This window comes from Morus notabilis, unplaced genomic scaffold (assembly GCF_000414095.1).
Source record: "Morus notabilis unplaced genomic scaffold, ASM41409v2 Scaffold1378, whole genome shotgun sequence".
Taxonomy (NCBI): domain Eukaryota; kingdom Viridiplantae; phylum Streptophyta; class Magnoliopsida; order Rosales; family Moraceae; genus Morus; species Morus notabilis.
Window position 1 is genome coordinate 75,076 of NW_010358173.1, and position 13,978 is coordinate 89,053.

Below are 13,978 nucleotides of genomic sequence, written 5' to 3' on the forward strand. Positions count from 1 at the left end.
ACGCGCTGTCGCGTGGGGATATAATTGTAATGTAAATGGATAGGTAGATAGCCAGAGGTTTCCACACAAAAAAACACAACTCACGAAAAGAAAATTTCCCCTCAATCTTGCGAAGAGTCTCAAAACCAAAAACCCTCCATTCTCTCTCTCAACATCTCTTTCTCTCTCTAGTTCGTGGACTCGCTGTGTTCTCCGTAAGCTAATCTGAGTTTGAGCTTGTGTTTGTTTGGAATTCGATTCACTTTTGAGTTTTCTGATAATGTCGTGAAGGTTTTTTTGCTTTTATCTGTTGTTTCTCTCTCTAAATTTGCTGCTTTCTCTCTCTAGGAAGAGGAGGAGGTGAAGAAGAAGGGGAAGCAAGTAGGAATGGAGTCGACGGAGTCATCTTACGTTTCGTCTCCGGAGGCGCCGAGGAAGCGGTCTCCGCCGCCGCCTAAATCACCTACCGCCGCAGGTTTCTGATCTGATCTTCTTTCTCTCTCCCTCCATTGGTTTGTTCATAATTATGGATTTAATTTTGTTTGTTGATTGAGAATGAAGACGAGATTGGCTTCTTTGTGATAATGCTGAAACCCTAACTCTAAATCTATTACGCTTATTGTGTTCTCGTTTGTTTGCTGAGAAAATGGGAGGAACTAGAACAAAACGGGATTGCTCTCTCTTAATTTAGCTAAATGGTTAGCTATTTTAAAGGATGCCTTTCATAGCATGAAGAGGCTAGTCAATTGTTTGTTTTATTATTTTATTCTTTTAATTGTAATAAATGTAAAGATTCTTTTGTAAATTCAATAAAATTATTTATATTTTAAATCTAATAAATATTAAAATAATCTATATTTAGTTAAAATAGGAGTATAGTTAGAGTGACTCACTAAAAAATTACTAGTTAAAATAGTTTTTAGCCATTTTAGTTAGAATTTAGTTAAAATTTAAAGAGTTCCCATCAAGATGCTCCTATCGCATGATTCAGTGAAGTTTTTGCTCGTTGCGTGGGAGACACCAATTATGCTATATTAATTACCGGGTTCTCTTTGTCGTTTGAAGCAGAAGGTCAATTGAAATAAAATAATTAGTTTTAATAAGTTGACATTTTTAAGATTTGGGAGATTTTTTTCCTCTCTGCCATAAAATGGAGAAATGAAGCGAATTTTACTTTAAACTAATGTTACATTTGACAGATTATAGCTGAGCTCTCGTGTTGAATGTATTATAGTTGGATGGGCCTGAACTTGTATTTGAAAATCGGCGGCAATTGATAATTTGTTGAATGTGATTTTTAAATTATGAACCTGGATTTGTGCCTCACATTACTTGTGGTGCATTTTCTCCATTTTTCATTTGATGAAAAAACAAAAGGGGCAAAAGGGAAAGAATGGAATGATGAATACGACATAATGTTGGCTGATTTTTTTATTTTTTTATTTTTTATCCTACCTGTTGTTTCAGTCTTTAGGACATATTTGCTGTTCCATGTACATTTATATTAAAACCCATGATACCTTGGCATTCTTTTCTGGGGAAAGTTCGAGTCAATGGATTCATGTCATGCATAAAATATGTAAATGGTCAAGAAGGGATTGTATATCTTTGCATTTGCTGCATAATCAGTCCAATCCAAATTATTTTTTCTCCAAGAAAAAAACGGAAGGTTTACTGTTACCCTGTGAGTTAAAGAATTGAGTCTTCTGCATGGTTGCTGACAATGTTCTCTGGAACTGATGTCCCAGTGTGTCCAATTTAAATAAATTCGTTAACAGGTTTGACTTCTGCACAAATAAGACTTCGCTGTTCTCTTGTTAGTTTTGGGTGGGTTAGTCTCTTTGATAATGGAATTGCATGTCAATGTCATTTTTTTTCTCTACTTTATATGGTTAGATATAAACTTGAAATCTACACCAGCCCTGACTGACCCTTTAGGTAATTTGTAAATTCATGTGATGGCATCACAGATAATTTTACTCTATATGTTCTTTATCATATCGACTGCTGAATCTTAAATTTCTGTTTGAAGTTTCTCTCCTTATTCATCATATATGTACATTAACCTGCAGCTTATTTGCTGACATGTATGTTCTAAGGACTCTGACAGTCGTTGTTTTTCACGCATCTTCTAATATGCTTACTTTTTGACAGAGTCTATGGAGAGGCCTGCATACATTAAGTTTCTTGTATCAAATGCTGCAGCTGGTTCTGTTATTGGAAAGGGTGGGGCAACAATCACTGATTTTCAATCAAAATCTGGTGCGCGAATTCAGTTGTCCCGCAATCATGAGTTTTTCCCTGGAACAACCGATAGGATCATTATGATATCTGGAGCAATTAATGAAATTATCAAGGCAATGGAACTTGTTCTAGCGAAATTACTGAGTGAGGTATTCTGGTTTTTGACTTTAATGTCCTACAGATTATATTATGACGTATGTGTTGTTGGTGTTCCTCATACATTTTCTTTTCGTTTTTTAGCTCCAAACTGAAGAAGAAAATGATGTTGATCCACGAAAAAAATTGAGACTAGTTGTTCCAAACGGTTCTTGTGGAGGCATAATTGGGAAGGGAGGGTCCACCATAAAGTAAGCACACAGCTTCTATTTCCTAATTGTATAGACTGATGCTTGCTATGCTTTTTGTCATTTCTATTAATTAATTAAATTTAGAGGTTGTCCATTTGAAACTCTTTTTTTAGAGTCTGTTTGAAAGACTTCTTTTGTTTCCCTGTTTAAATAGTTGAACAAATGGCAACATATTTGCCCAAATCTATCTTCATCACTTCATGCTCGTTTAATGTGTTGTGTTTTTAGAAGACCACTTAGTTCGAATTTGTCTAATTTGAGAAACCACTTGACGTGATATTAGGTTCTTTTTCATTTTACGATTATATAGATATAGATATTGTGGTCCAATGGATGCTAAATATCTCTCCTGATTGTAGTTTTTTATTTTTATGTACGAAAGTTTAGTACCACTAACACCATATGGTGTCAACTTACCACTGTAGTTTATTAGGTTCTATGGCATGAAGTTTTGGTCCTTGCTTGCATTCATGAATTAAACTACGGGAAGCTGATTATTAATCAAAATTCAAAAGTTTTACTCCTTTTTATGAGGGTTTGATACGATTCCTTCATTGGTTGCTCGTTGTTTGCTTGTTTATTTGATCGAACAAAGCCCATATAGCCTCCTTTTCTTGACGAATTCATACTTCTGTTTGATCCACATTAGTGAATGGTAGAAAGGTCATTGGTATGAAAATGTTATGTCAAGGCTTTGCCCTTCTAGATAAGGTTTTTGGTTGTAAAGCCTGGCATGTTGCCACGTTGGTCAAGAATATTGCTGGCTAGGCTGGTCACAATACAAAGGTGTAATCATGTGAGGACAATCTGAACATATAGTGGGGTCAGGACCAAAGTGTGCATTCTTTTAGATCCATAAAATACACGATGTGCTGGGAGATTTTTAATACTAACTGTAACTTTCAGAGAGCAGACTTTCTAGAATCCTCAAATTGTTACACTTTCTGCCCCCCCTTTGAGGAATTTTGACTTGAAAAAGAAGGAAATTTTTCTTGATATGCTAGTAGCAGTTTTAGCTGCTTTCCACTAGAGGAATATATGTTTTTTTTTTCTTTATTTTTAAGGCAGAGTTATCTAATTTTTGGACGTAAAGACAGTTGCATGCTAGCTCCATTTAATTCTACGTTTAAGAATTTCTACAAGCACATAACCCTTGTTTCCAACTATGTTCTTGTTAAACTGTTAAATTTATATATGCTTGTTTCCAAATATGTTGTTGCAATATACTGCTAGTTACATTTATGTTTTTTAAATTAGGTTTACTCATTTGCTCTCCCCAAGGACCAGAAAAATATTTGTTTGCTAATGTGTTTAGGTTTGCCTTTGACCAGGTCATTTATTGAAGAATCCCAAGCGGGCATCAAGATATCTCCTCAGGACAATAATTATCTTGGGATAAATGATAGGCTAGTAACACTGACAGGAACTTTGGACGAACAGATGCGAGCAATTGATCTGATTCTTTCTAAGTTGGCTGAAGACCCTCATTACACACAGTCCATGAATGCCCCATTTTCATACCCTGGTGTGTCTTTCTTAAAATCATTCTGTTTTTTATATTATTGTCATCCTTTGAATGCTGTTAATGCAAACTTGTGTTTTTCTTCATAGTGCTAAGCAATTTTCTTGACTTTTTTTGCATTATTTTTATTTTTAAAAAATGTTTTCACCCTTTTTTCTTAATTATTATTATTTTTGCGTAAATGTATAATCTTGACAGTTGACATGATGTGTTCTGATTAGTCATCAAATAATCTTATTTTGATCTGGTGAAGTGTGAAACCATAGCGATGCTCATTACACACCATACTTACTTACCAACTTAATGCTATGACGACTACTGCTTCGGAATTGGGAGCAGTCGCAATTTTTAATGCAAGCTTAATGCTGGATATTGTATAAATGTTACATGTCTCTTTTTCTTTTTTCTTTTTTGATTTTTTTTAACTGTAATGTTAGGCTTCTTAAGGTAATTTAATTCCACAATTAAGATGAGAGCTGCAATAATAGGAGGTTCTAACAATTTTGGATGTCAAAGTGGGTTTGGGTTTGGGTGATTCTTGGATATAAAAAAAATAAAAATAAAAAAAATAAAAAAAATAAAAAAAATCTATTTTTGGATGTTGATACTCTGTGGCCTTATTGTTTTGCTTCCCTTGAGAAATAAAGATGAGAAAGTTGTGATATATAAACTAGCTACAAGTGGTTTTTTAAAATCATACTTTGTGTAGGGTTGTTGTGAAATTTGATGCCCTGTAAGTTCCCTTCAACTTGAATTTAGGTGTTTTCTCAGGTATTCATGGTACTCCATATCCACATGTGCTTCCTTCTGTTGCAACAGCATCATACAATCAAACGGGCTATGGACCAAATGGCGCTGGAGGAAAGTTTCAGAATAACAAGGTTCACACTCTTCAACAATGCTTAATTGATCGACTTTTCTTATTTAAATTTGCAATTACTCAAGGAAAGAGAAAGTTAGCTTGTCATTTGGCTGACGTACTGTGAAGAGATCTAATTTTGATCTGCTGAACTCATTAATAACACCGTTAAGATTAACTTGGAAAAACCTCAGTCAGAATGAGTATACCCCGTGTTTTCAAGCACTTCATAACAAACTTGTGTATTGAAGCACTTGGGATTTTAGTATTGGTCTTTAGATAAATCAGTTAAGTACTTTCCACAATTCCATCTAGGATGTAGTTTTTTTTTTTTTACCACTTTTTGTTTGTCATACTTCATCACTTCTGAAACTCATATAAACTAATAGAAAAAAAAAAAAGTGAAATGAAGAACACACAAAACTAATAGTGTTTGTTTGCAAGCATCGTGAGCATTATTTCTCTTGTTTTGTATTGGGCAACATGTATGGACTAATGGAAGGGGAACATATATGGACTAATGGAAGGAGAACATATAGATAAGTTACAAAATGGGATTTCATTAAGATTCTCACGATCTCAATTCATTTCACATTTAAAAATATAGGTATACGGATACTTGAGCATAATCTATGCCATTTATGAACATAAGTGCCTGAATACAGATTTATGGGTCATCAAGTCCATATGAAATGAAAGTGGAGTTAGTATGATGGGAATATGATATGAGCATGTGGGCTAATTCTAAATATTATTACTTTCTATTTTCGTTGTCTAACAGATGAAGTTTTAGGATCATAGAATAAATGAGATCTTTCGTTATTTTAGGCATTCTGTGATTCTGTTATTTATTCCTATCTTATCGTTATATTTAAAATGGGAATGAATCAGAATCAAAACTGTGACAATTTCTTGTAAAAGGAAACTGCTGGTATGGATAAGAAAATTGGTCTTTCGCACTTGCGTTCACTCTCTCCATAGTTTCCACAGTTCATACTGTATCTGCGTTCAAGATGATGAATCCCCTATCTTGGCAACATATATTAGGTTTTCCAGATGTGTTAAGTCAAAAAATATACATTCTTTGATCATCCTTGTAAATTCTTGATTGACTGACACCAATTGCTTTGTGTTATTTTTGCAGGAGGATCGGAGTAACTCGGTAACTATTGGCGTTGCAGATGGACACATTGGATTCGTTGTTGGTCGTGGTGGAAGGAATATCATGGAGATCAGTCAGGTTTGTAGATAGCAACTGATATCCTCGTTTGTGGGAGTTCACATATTTACTAAACAAGAGCGTTGTGTTTTTGTAGGCGAGTGGTGCTAGAATAAAGATATCGGATAGAGGCGATTTCTTGTCTGGAACAACAGATAGGTAAAAAAAAAATTCCGTTGACCGTGCACTAATCTTCTTCTTCATCAAGTGTTTTGACATTTTTTTCTTCTGCCCTGTTTTTCAGGAAAGTCACAATCACGGGTTCCCAGAGGGCAATCTGCGCAGCCGAGTCGATGATAATGCAGAAGGTAGCCTATGCTTCCGAGAGGATAGCGGAGGATTAATTCCCAAGTATTGCAATTCATTCTTTTTGGAATGTTTTTGGTGGGCCTGCTTACAACATTTCATATACAGTTGGTTATTTAAATGCGTCCACTTAACGTCCTCACATGTGATAAATTAGTCAAAAAAAAAAAAAAGAAAAAAAGGTCAGAATACCTGTTGTAGGGGCGAGAAGGAAATTTTCTTTATTTTTTTTTTTTAATTGTCGACGGAGAGCAATTTTTCAAACTTGTATGAGATCAGGGTCTAAATTTCAGAAAACCAAAAAGTTGGAAAGAGGGCATTATTAGTTGACCAAATAGAATGTTTAGAGTTATTTATTTGTTTATTCAGTTGTAACTTCTGAAAGTGGCAGGTTTGTCTGATTTAATATTATATCTTCATTGAACAGTTTTATTGACGTTAATATTTTTGAGGATTCCGAAGGAACAAGATTTCAGCATTCATTTACTCGAAATATGGTCGTGTTTTCTATTAATTTATTGAGCTTTTTTTTTTCTCTCTTTCTTTTTCGTTTTTCTTTTTTCTTCTCTTTTTTCTTTTTTCTTTTTTCTTTTTTCTTTTTTCTTTTTTTTTTTTTCTTTTTTCTTTTTTCTTTTTTCTTTTTTCTTTTTTTTTTTACGATGTTACAAAGTGATAAAGAAACAAACATATGTTAGAAACAGTTATATTTTTCAGACGATTGAAGTAAATAGTATGTTAACTAGTAAATATTTATTTATCTGACGTGAATTTAATATTTACTTGCGTATTTATTAGTAAATATTTTATGCGGAGTAAATAAATATTGTAATAAATATACTATGTACGCCTACAATATATGTTAGTTGCTTAAAAATCGTTTAAAAAATATATTTAGAATAATGTTTGGGATACTAATTTAAATCTCAATTTTTGTACACTAATTAATATTGTATGTGAGTTGTTATTTTTTTATTAATGAGTATTTAAAATATTATTACGTTAATTAATGACAAGAGATTGCATTTACAAGTAAAGAAATGACAATTAACATGTTACATTAGTTGATATACAAAATTACTCATATTTATTACAAGAATATTTAGTAAGATTGTGTTTGGTATGAGAGTTTAAATCATGATGGTTTTGATTTTAAAATTAGAACTATGATTCATGGTTTAAACTTCTAGAATTGAAATCAGAATTAGAAATTTGAACCATCTAAAATTAAAAAGGAGGTGGTTTTTTTTTTTTTTGAGTTATTATAATTTAAAACATCACATTAAAATTCAAATATTAAATCAAAATTATCCTAACTAAATAATAATTTTTAAAAACTATTCTAACTTTTTATAAATAAATAAAGATTTAAATTAGAATCATAATTCTTATTCTAAAACTCTTATACTAAACGCAACTTAAAATTCAAGTCGGTGATTTTGATACGTTGATGCGTTCGACTTTTGAGTACCTTAGCTTCTTTTTTTCTTTTCACGCTTTAAAAAATAATTAAAATAAAAAAGTAAGTTTTTTCTTCCTCTTTTTCTTTTCGTTTTGTTTATTTATTTACTTCTTGCGCGTGGCTGTGAAAAGTTGAAACGTGTTCATTTTGTGTATGTTTATTGCAACGTGTTATTGCTTTATCGGTTCTGCACGATCTGGACCCAAGTATATTCTAGTGGACAAGTAACAAACAACACTCTTCAGCAAAAAAAAAAAAAAAAAAAAAGAACGCTGCTTTATTTCCTTTTTCTCTCTCTTTATCTGAATAAAAGATCCAAGTGCAGAAGTTTGTCTGAAAAAAATATTCTATATTATTTTTTATGAAAGATAAATATTCTCTATTAATAGGATACAGACATACAGGTTTAATTTTGTTGAGTCTTGTTAATATATTATTATTATTTAATTTAAGATGATTGTATTGTAATATGACCGTTTATAAATGTGTCGTGGATAGTTTTTTCCTTTTTTGTTTATGCCCTATCTAATGTTTTCAGCTCTAGTTTATTCCAAAGTAATCTTTGTTTATTTTCCTCTTTTTTAATTATTTTGAATGAAACTTTGTTGAACTTGCCACCGCATTTAGAACTCGTTTAAAAATAATTTTATTTTTTATATGAAAATGAAAACGTTTTCAATTTCAGACATATTTTATTTTTAAAAATGTGTTTAGTAGTTTTATAAAGAGATTATTTTCAGTGTAAAAAAATCTATTAATGTCTCTATTTCTCTCTCTCTCTGCTCGAGAGAGGGAAAAACGAAAATAAAAAATAAAAAACAACTAAAAGTTATTTTTTATTTCTCTTTTATTTTACACTAAATTAAAAAATTGTTTTAATTTATGTTTTTTGTCTTTATTGCGTCAAACGTCATTTTGAAAATATTTTCATTTTTTTTTTTCAAAAAATATGAAAAATAAAAACAGAATTAATTCCAAATACGGACTTTGTTGCTTGTGTCATGAACATTGGAATGTTTCCCTAATATGAACTTCAATTTCATCTAATTATCATTTAACTATACGAGAGTATTATATGGTATTATATAAGCTTTATGGAATATGGTGTTTGGTTTTTTATTGTATTAAAATATTGTATATATATATATATATTTATATATAGGGGGAGGCTAAAGTGCGTCCGACGGATGGGAATGGCTGTACGTGGCAGTTTCTTGTTGGAGGAAGCTTTGAGGGTGTTTCCACGTGTTTCTTATGTTGGCAGGTAGCTCTGAAGTCGTTTGCTGGGTTAGCAAGGTTGAATTCTACTGGTCCGTGGTATTTTTGTAAATAGCAAGATTTTGTCATGTCTCGACAGTCAATTCACTTGTTATTTTTATTTAGTATGAAATTAGAGGATTTTGCTTCTCTGACGTGTCAAAGGGCACTGTAACGTTGATGTTGGTTGCTGTTGGAGGATGTGGTGAACAAAGTTACAGCGTATCTTTGTGAGCCCTTAAGTTCACGAAGGGTTGGTTTTTTTTTTTTTTTTAGTTCTAACTTTATCGTTTGATTTTAGATTGAGGTGATTTTTCTTTCTATATGTTCGTAGTGACAAACTAAACAAAACAAGATTCTTATTAACTATATTATTGTTTACTGAACATTGTCATATTCATTAAGTATAGTATTACATGTATAACATACTATAAAATGATGTTTATATCTTTTTAAAATATCATCTAATAATTTCGATTAAGACAATTTTTCTTTCTACGTATTCGCAGTGACGAACCGAACAAAACAATATCCATATTAACTATTTTATTTTTCACTGAGCATTGTTATATTCAGTATGTATAGTATTACCTGTATAACGTATAACGTGACATAGAACAATGTTTATATGTTTTTAAAATGTTATATAACTTTAAAGTAATAAATCCGTTTGGGACAATTTCTCTGTCTACGCGTTCGTAGCGACGAGTTACCATAACGTAAACTACAAGCTACTACAAAATATGAAAGTTAACGTCAATTCTCCAACACCTCGGCCTTTATTAATTTTCCTTTTTACCAAAGTTAATGTTAATTCTACACTGTTCTTAAAAAATTTTGCACTTAAAACACTCAACAGTAAACATTAATACGGAAAATTATTATCAGTCCAGCGTGAAATGCTTTATGTGAAACCAAAACTACCAAATATGACAATGTTCCGTTTAAATAAAAATTTAGCATATGGATATTATTTTGTCCAATTCATTGCCCCAAAACATAGAAAGAAAAATTATCTCACTCATTACAACGAAGTTGACATTTTAAAAATATAAAAACACAATTCTGCATGCAGTAACATACCTACCAAATATGACAATGCTAAGTGAAAAAAATAACTTAGTCAATATGAATATTATTTTGTTTAGTTCGTCGTTATGAACACTTAAAAAGAAAAATCGCCTCAATCTAAGATCTAACAGTAAAGTTGTGATTTTTTTAATGAACTATTGGTGAAAGAAAGAGAGGGTCACATAAACTAACACAAAAAAGAAGAAACGACTCCTCATTAGGTCCATTGATGTATGTTGTTCTAGTTTCAATTTAAATAAATAAAAAAAAACATATGTTATAGGATTTACATCTGACGAATGTTTTGAATTGTTCTTCTACCCTTAACTTAATCTCAAACATTGAATATAGAGAATGACGAAAATGTGATAGAAAAAGTAATGTCAGATTTTATAAGGCATGAAACGACAATGTAACAGTTTTATATTTGTCAGCAGTTTGTTTTAGTTGAAGTAGCAGATGTGGCTGTATTCTTTTTTTTTTTTTGAGAAATCGTCGCAAAAAGTTTTTTTTTTTTTTTTTTTTTTTTAAGTCATAACTTTACTGTTACATATCAGATTTTAGTGATTTTCATTTTTATGTGTTCCATAGCGATAAACTGAACAAAACAAGATCTATATTGATTGTGTTCTTTTTCACTAAGTATTGTCATATTCAGTAGGTATAGTACTGCATGCATAACGTGATGTTTTCACCTTGATTATATATTTTTAAAATATCATAACTTTGCTATAATAACTTTGATTGAGATAATTTTCTTTCTACGCGTTCATAACAAAGAATATAATAAACTAAGATCCATATTGACTATGTTATTATTCTCTTAACCTTGTCATATTTGGTACGCTTGGTACTGCTTGTATAATTTGAAGTAAAACGGTGCAAAAACTCGATATTTATGGAAGAACTCCATAGGCAATATTGTAATAAAACCCCAATAGTAAAATTTTTTTTACAATTTTATTCTTATTTGGTCTCGATTGAAGTTTTCATTTGTAATAATATTTATATGAAAGTTTTTTAAAATGTTTCAATTTTACTCCAAATTTTAAATTTTAATATACTTGTATTTTAAATTTAAAATATGAATTAAATCAAAAATCAACCGCAATGTTCTAGATGAATAATTTTGTGCGCCGTAAACTTTAAAGTGAATTAAACTCGATTGAAATAGTTGTACTATTGTTTTAGTAAAAAATTTTAATTTATTTCTCACCCCTGAAAAAGTTTCTGGCATCACGACAGCAAATACTCATGCCATTAGGTAAAGTTACAACTATTTGTTGTTATATGCTAATTAACTATAGTGACTTGCCGAACTATGAAACTTCTTGTTTTTCTTTTTCTAATAACAAAAAGGACTTGTATTAAACTAGCAATAAAGAGTCCGAGCACTGTTGAGAGAAGGGTTGTTTGGTTGAGGGATTCGTCCCCTGATTCGAATTATGGTTTATGATTCGCTACAGTATTTCCTCTCATAAAAAATACACGTAAATCGAAAATGGTTATAATATTATGATTCTAATCTATGAACAAACATCTCCTAGGTACTCAATTAACATTTATTTATTTTTAATTGTTCATATTCTAAGACATACTTTTATTTTTTCAGCCATTGAATTGATGAATAAAAGGATTTGAGCCGTTGAAAAAGGAATTAATATTATCTATTAGTTGTCAACCGATTACAAAAAATTATGGATAAGATTGTTTTTAAACCTTTTTTAGTCTTAAAACGAGAAGTATCTGCCTTTGGGAAAAAAAAAGGGGAATGTACGGTAGTCTTACTCGAAATTATAGCTCTGTTCACTTCGCTGATTCGAGTTGAGATGTGATTTTATGTGAGAGCTTTTTACTGTAGCAAAAAAGTTAAATGTGATTGTTTGTGAGAGCTTTTTACTGTAGAAAAACTCAAATTTTAAACTCAAATTAGCGAAGTGAACGGGCCTTCATTAACAATTTTCTGAAGACTTGGAGCCCAAAATGCTCAATAAGTCAAGTCACCAGTCTTTTTACTTCGTGCTAGGTAGTTTAATTACGGTTTTGGAAAATTCATTCAGAAAGAAAAAAAAAACACGTGCTTAAAGTAATACGAAATAACAAGGCGCTTTTTTTTTTTTTTTTTTTTTTTAAATTTCTGCAATGATAATACAACAGTAACTATTTGTAATAACAAGCACAAACATGCACGTACACATGCAAGCGACGCAATTCACCACCAAGAATATATGCATGCATACATGACTTGATGCTGAAACGTTGCTGCAAATTATTTCTAGATTGTGAATAATTTCTTTCTAAAATAAAATACAATCTTATATTAATTTATGGATTGTGTTCATGGAAAATCATCGCCGCCTCCTTCACCATATCCGGATCCATATCCCTCACCATACCCACTACCGTGCCCTGAACCATTGCCAGAACCTCCACCACCACCACCTCCTCCTCCGCCGCCGCCACCTCCGCCGCCACCACCTCTACCGCCGCCGCTCCCATACCCGCTTCCACTTCCATATCCCGATCCATAACCGGACCCACCTCCTACTCCGGAGCCTCCACCACCTCCTCCTCCTTTACCGCCACCGCCGCCTCCACCACCCCCATTCCCACCACCAGACCCATACCCAGAGCCACTTCCGTATCCCGACCCATAGCCGCTGCCAGAACCGGAACCATTACCTCCACCACCACCTCCACCGCCGCCGCCACCACCACCACCTCCTCCTCTTCCTCCCCCACTACCATATCCTGAACCACTCCCCGAGCCATAGCCTGAGCCATACCCCGAGCCAAGAGCCGAATCGCCACCACCACCTCCTCCTCCACCTCTACCATTAAGTCCCTTCAATGACCGAGCAGCAAGGGAGAGGTCAGCAATAAGCAAAGCCAAGAATGCAACACCAATCACCTTATTGCTACTCGCCATCTCCAAAACCCAAAGTATTGATTGGTTAATGAAGAAAATTTGGTGATCACTCTATGAGAAGAAGCCAATGTGTATACTCAATTTTTTTGTTGGGTGAATAAGTATGAGATAAGGGTCTCTATTTATAGGCATTGTAGAGCTAATAGTACTTTCCAAACATTTTACTAACTTATAATAATTTCTAGTAGCTTCTTTCCTTGTATTATATTAGAAAATGACAATAATTGGGAACATGTGTGCGGATTTTTGGGTTAGTGGTTGTTGTAGTGGTGGGGGTGACGGTGGTGATATTGCGGGTGATGATGATGGGACATTGTTCAATTCCATGTCTTTCTTGTCTTCATGCAATTCCCTCACCTCCTATAGGATTAAAGTGTCACTTCCACTTTTGACTAATTGCATAAGAAATAAAATATATAGTCTGAAAAATTCGGCCAACGAGATGCCTTCACATTCTTAGGCCTCGTTCGTTTCGCTGATTCGAGTTTAGAATTCGAGTTTTGCTACAGTAAAAAGCTCTCACAAACAATCACATCTAACTTTTTTGCTACAGTAATATATATATATATGTATATAGCACTCTTTGTGGCTATATATGTTACAATTGTCTTCTTAAGGTAGTACTTTTACTTTGTGTGGTTTACAGGGTGTGCTCAATTAATTACGCACCTTAAGCCAGATGGTATATATGTTTGTAATAATAACGGTATGTTATCAAGGACACGTGTATTTATAATGGGGAAGTCAAATAATGGGAAAAAGATTTAATGACAGCAGGAATTGATC

General features: G+C 32.6%; 2 protein-coding genes across 4 annotated transcripts; one reads left to right on the top strand and one right to left on the bottom strand.

Moving 5' to 3' along the window:
- Window positions 1–74: 74 nt before the first annotated feature.
- Window positions 75–6,969, top strand: LOC21391381 (protein BTR1). Of its 3 annotated transcripts, none has more exons than XM_024161662.1 (9): window positions 75–194; window positions 328–454; window positions 2,134–2,372; window positions 2,464–2,570; window positions 3,902–4,095; window positions 4,852–4,973; window positions 6,096–6,191; window positions 6,268–6,329; window positions 6,415–6,969. In XM_024161662.1, the coding sequence occupies exons 2-9, from the start codon at window positions 367–369 to the stop codon at window positions 6,512–6,514; spliced, it is 1,008 nt and encodes a 335-aa protein (XP_024017430.1). In that variant the 5' UTR covers window positions 75–194; window positions 328–366; the 3' UTR covers window positions 6,515–6,969. The 3 variants fall into 3 exon arrangements, with proteins under 3 accessions (XP_024017430.1, XP_024017432.1, XP_024017433.1); XM_024161664.1 differs by having other exon boundaries at window positions 4,864–4,973; XM_024161665.1 differs by having other exon boundaries at window positions 4,912–4,973.
- Window positions 6,970–12,371: 5,402 nt separating this feature from the next.
- On the bottom strand, window positions 12,372–13,272 carry LOC21391382 (putative glycine-rich cell wall structural protein 1). The gene has a single exon (XM_010092131.2). The coding sequence runs from the start codon at window positions 13,190–13,192 to the stop codon at window positions 12,602–12,604; it is 591 nt and encodes a 196-aa protein (XP_010090433.1). The 5' UTR covers window positions 13,193–13,272; the 3' UTR covers window positions 12,372–12,601.
- Window positions 13,273–13,978: the final 706 nt, after the last annotated feature.

What these genes read in the sequence shown, in the direction of transcription:
- LOC21391381 (XM_024161662.1), top strand. Translation starts at nt 367, where the DNA reads ATGGAGTCGACGGAGTCATCTTACGTTTCGTCTCCGGAGGCGCCGAGG. An exon ending in TAAATCACCTACCGCCGCAG is followed by an intron (nt 455 to 2,133) that starts GTTTCTGATCTG and finishes ACTTTTTGACAG; the next exon opens with AGTCTATGGAGAGGCCTGCA. An exon ending in AAGGGAGGGTCCACCATAAA is followed by an intron (nt 2,571 to 3,901) that starts GTAAGCACACAG and finishes GCCTTTGACCAG; the next exon opens with GTCATTTATTGAAGAATCCC.
- LOC21391382 (XM_010092131.2), bottom strand. Translation starts at nt 13,192, where the DNA reads ATGGCGAGTAGCAATAAGGTGATTGGTGTTGCATTCTTGGCTTTGCTT.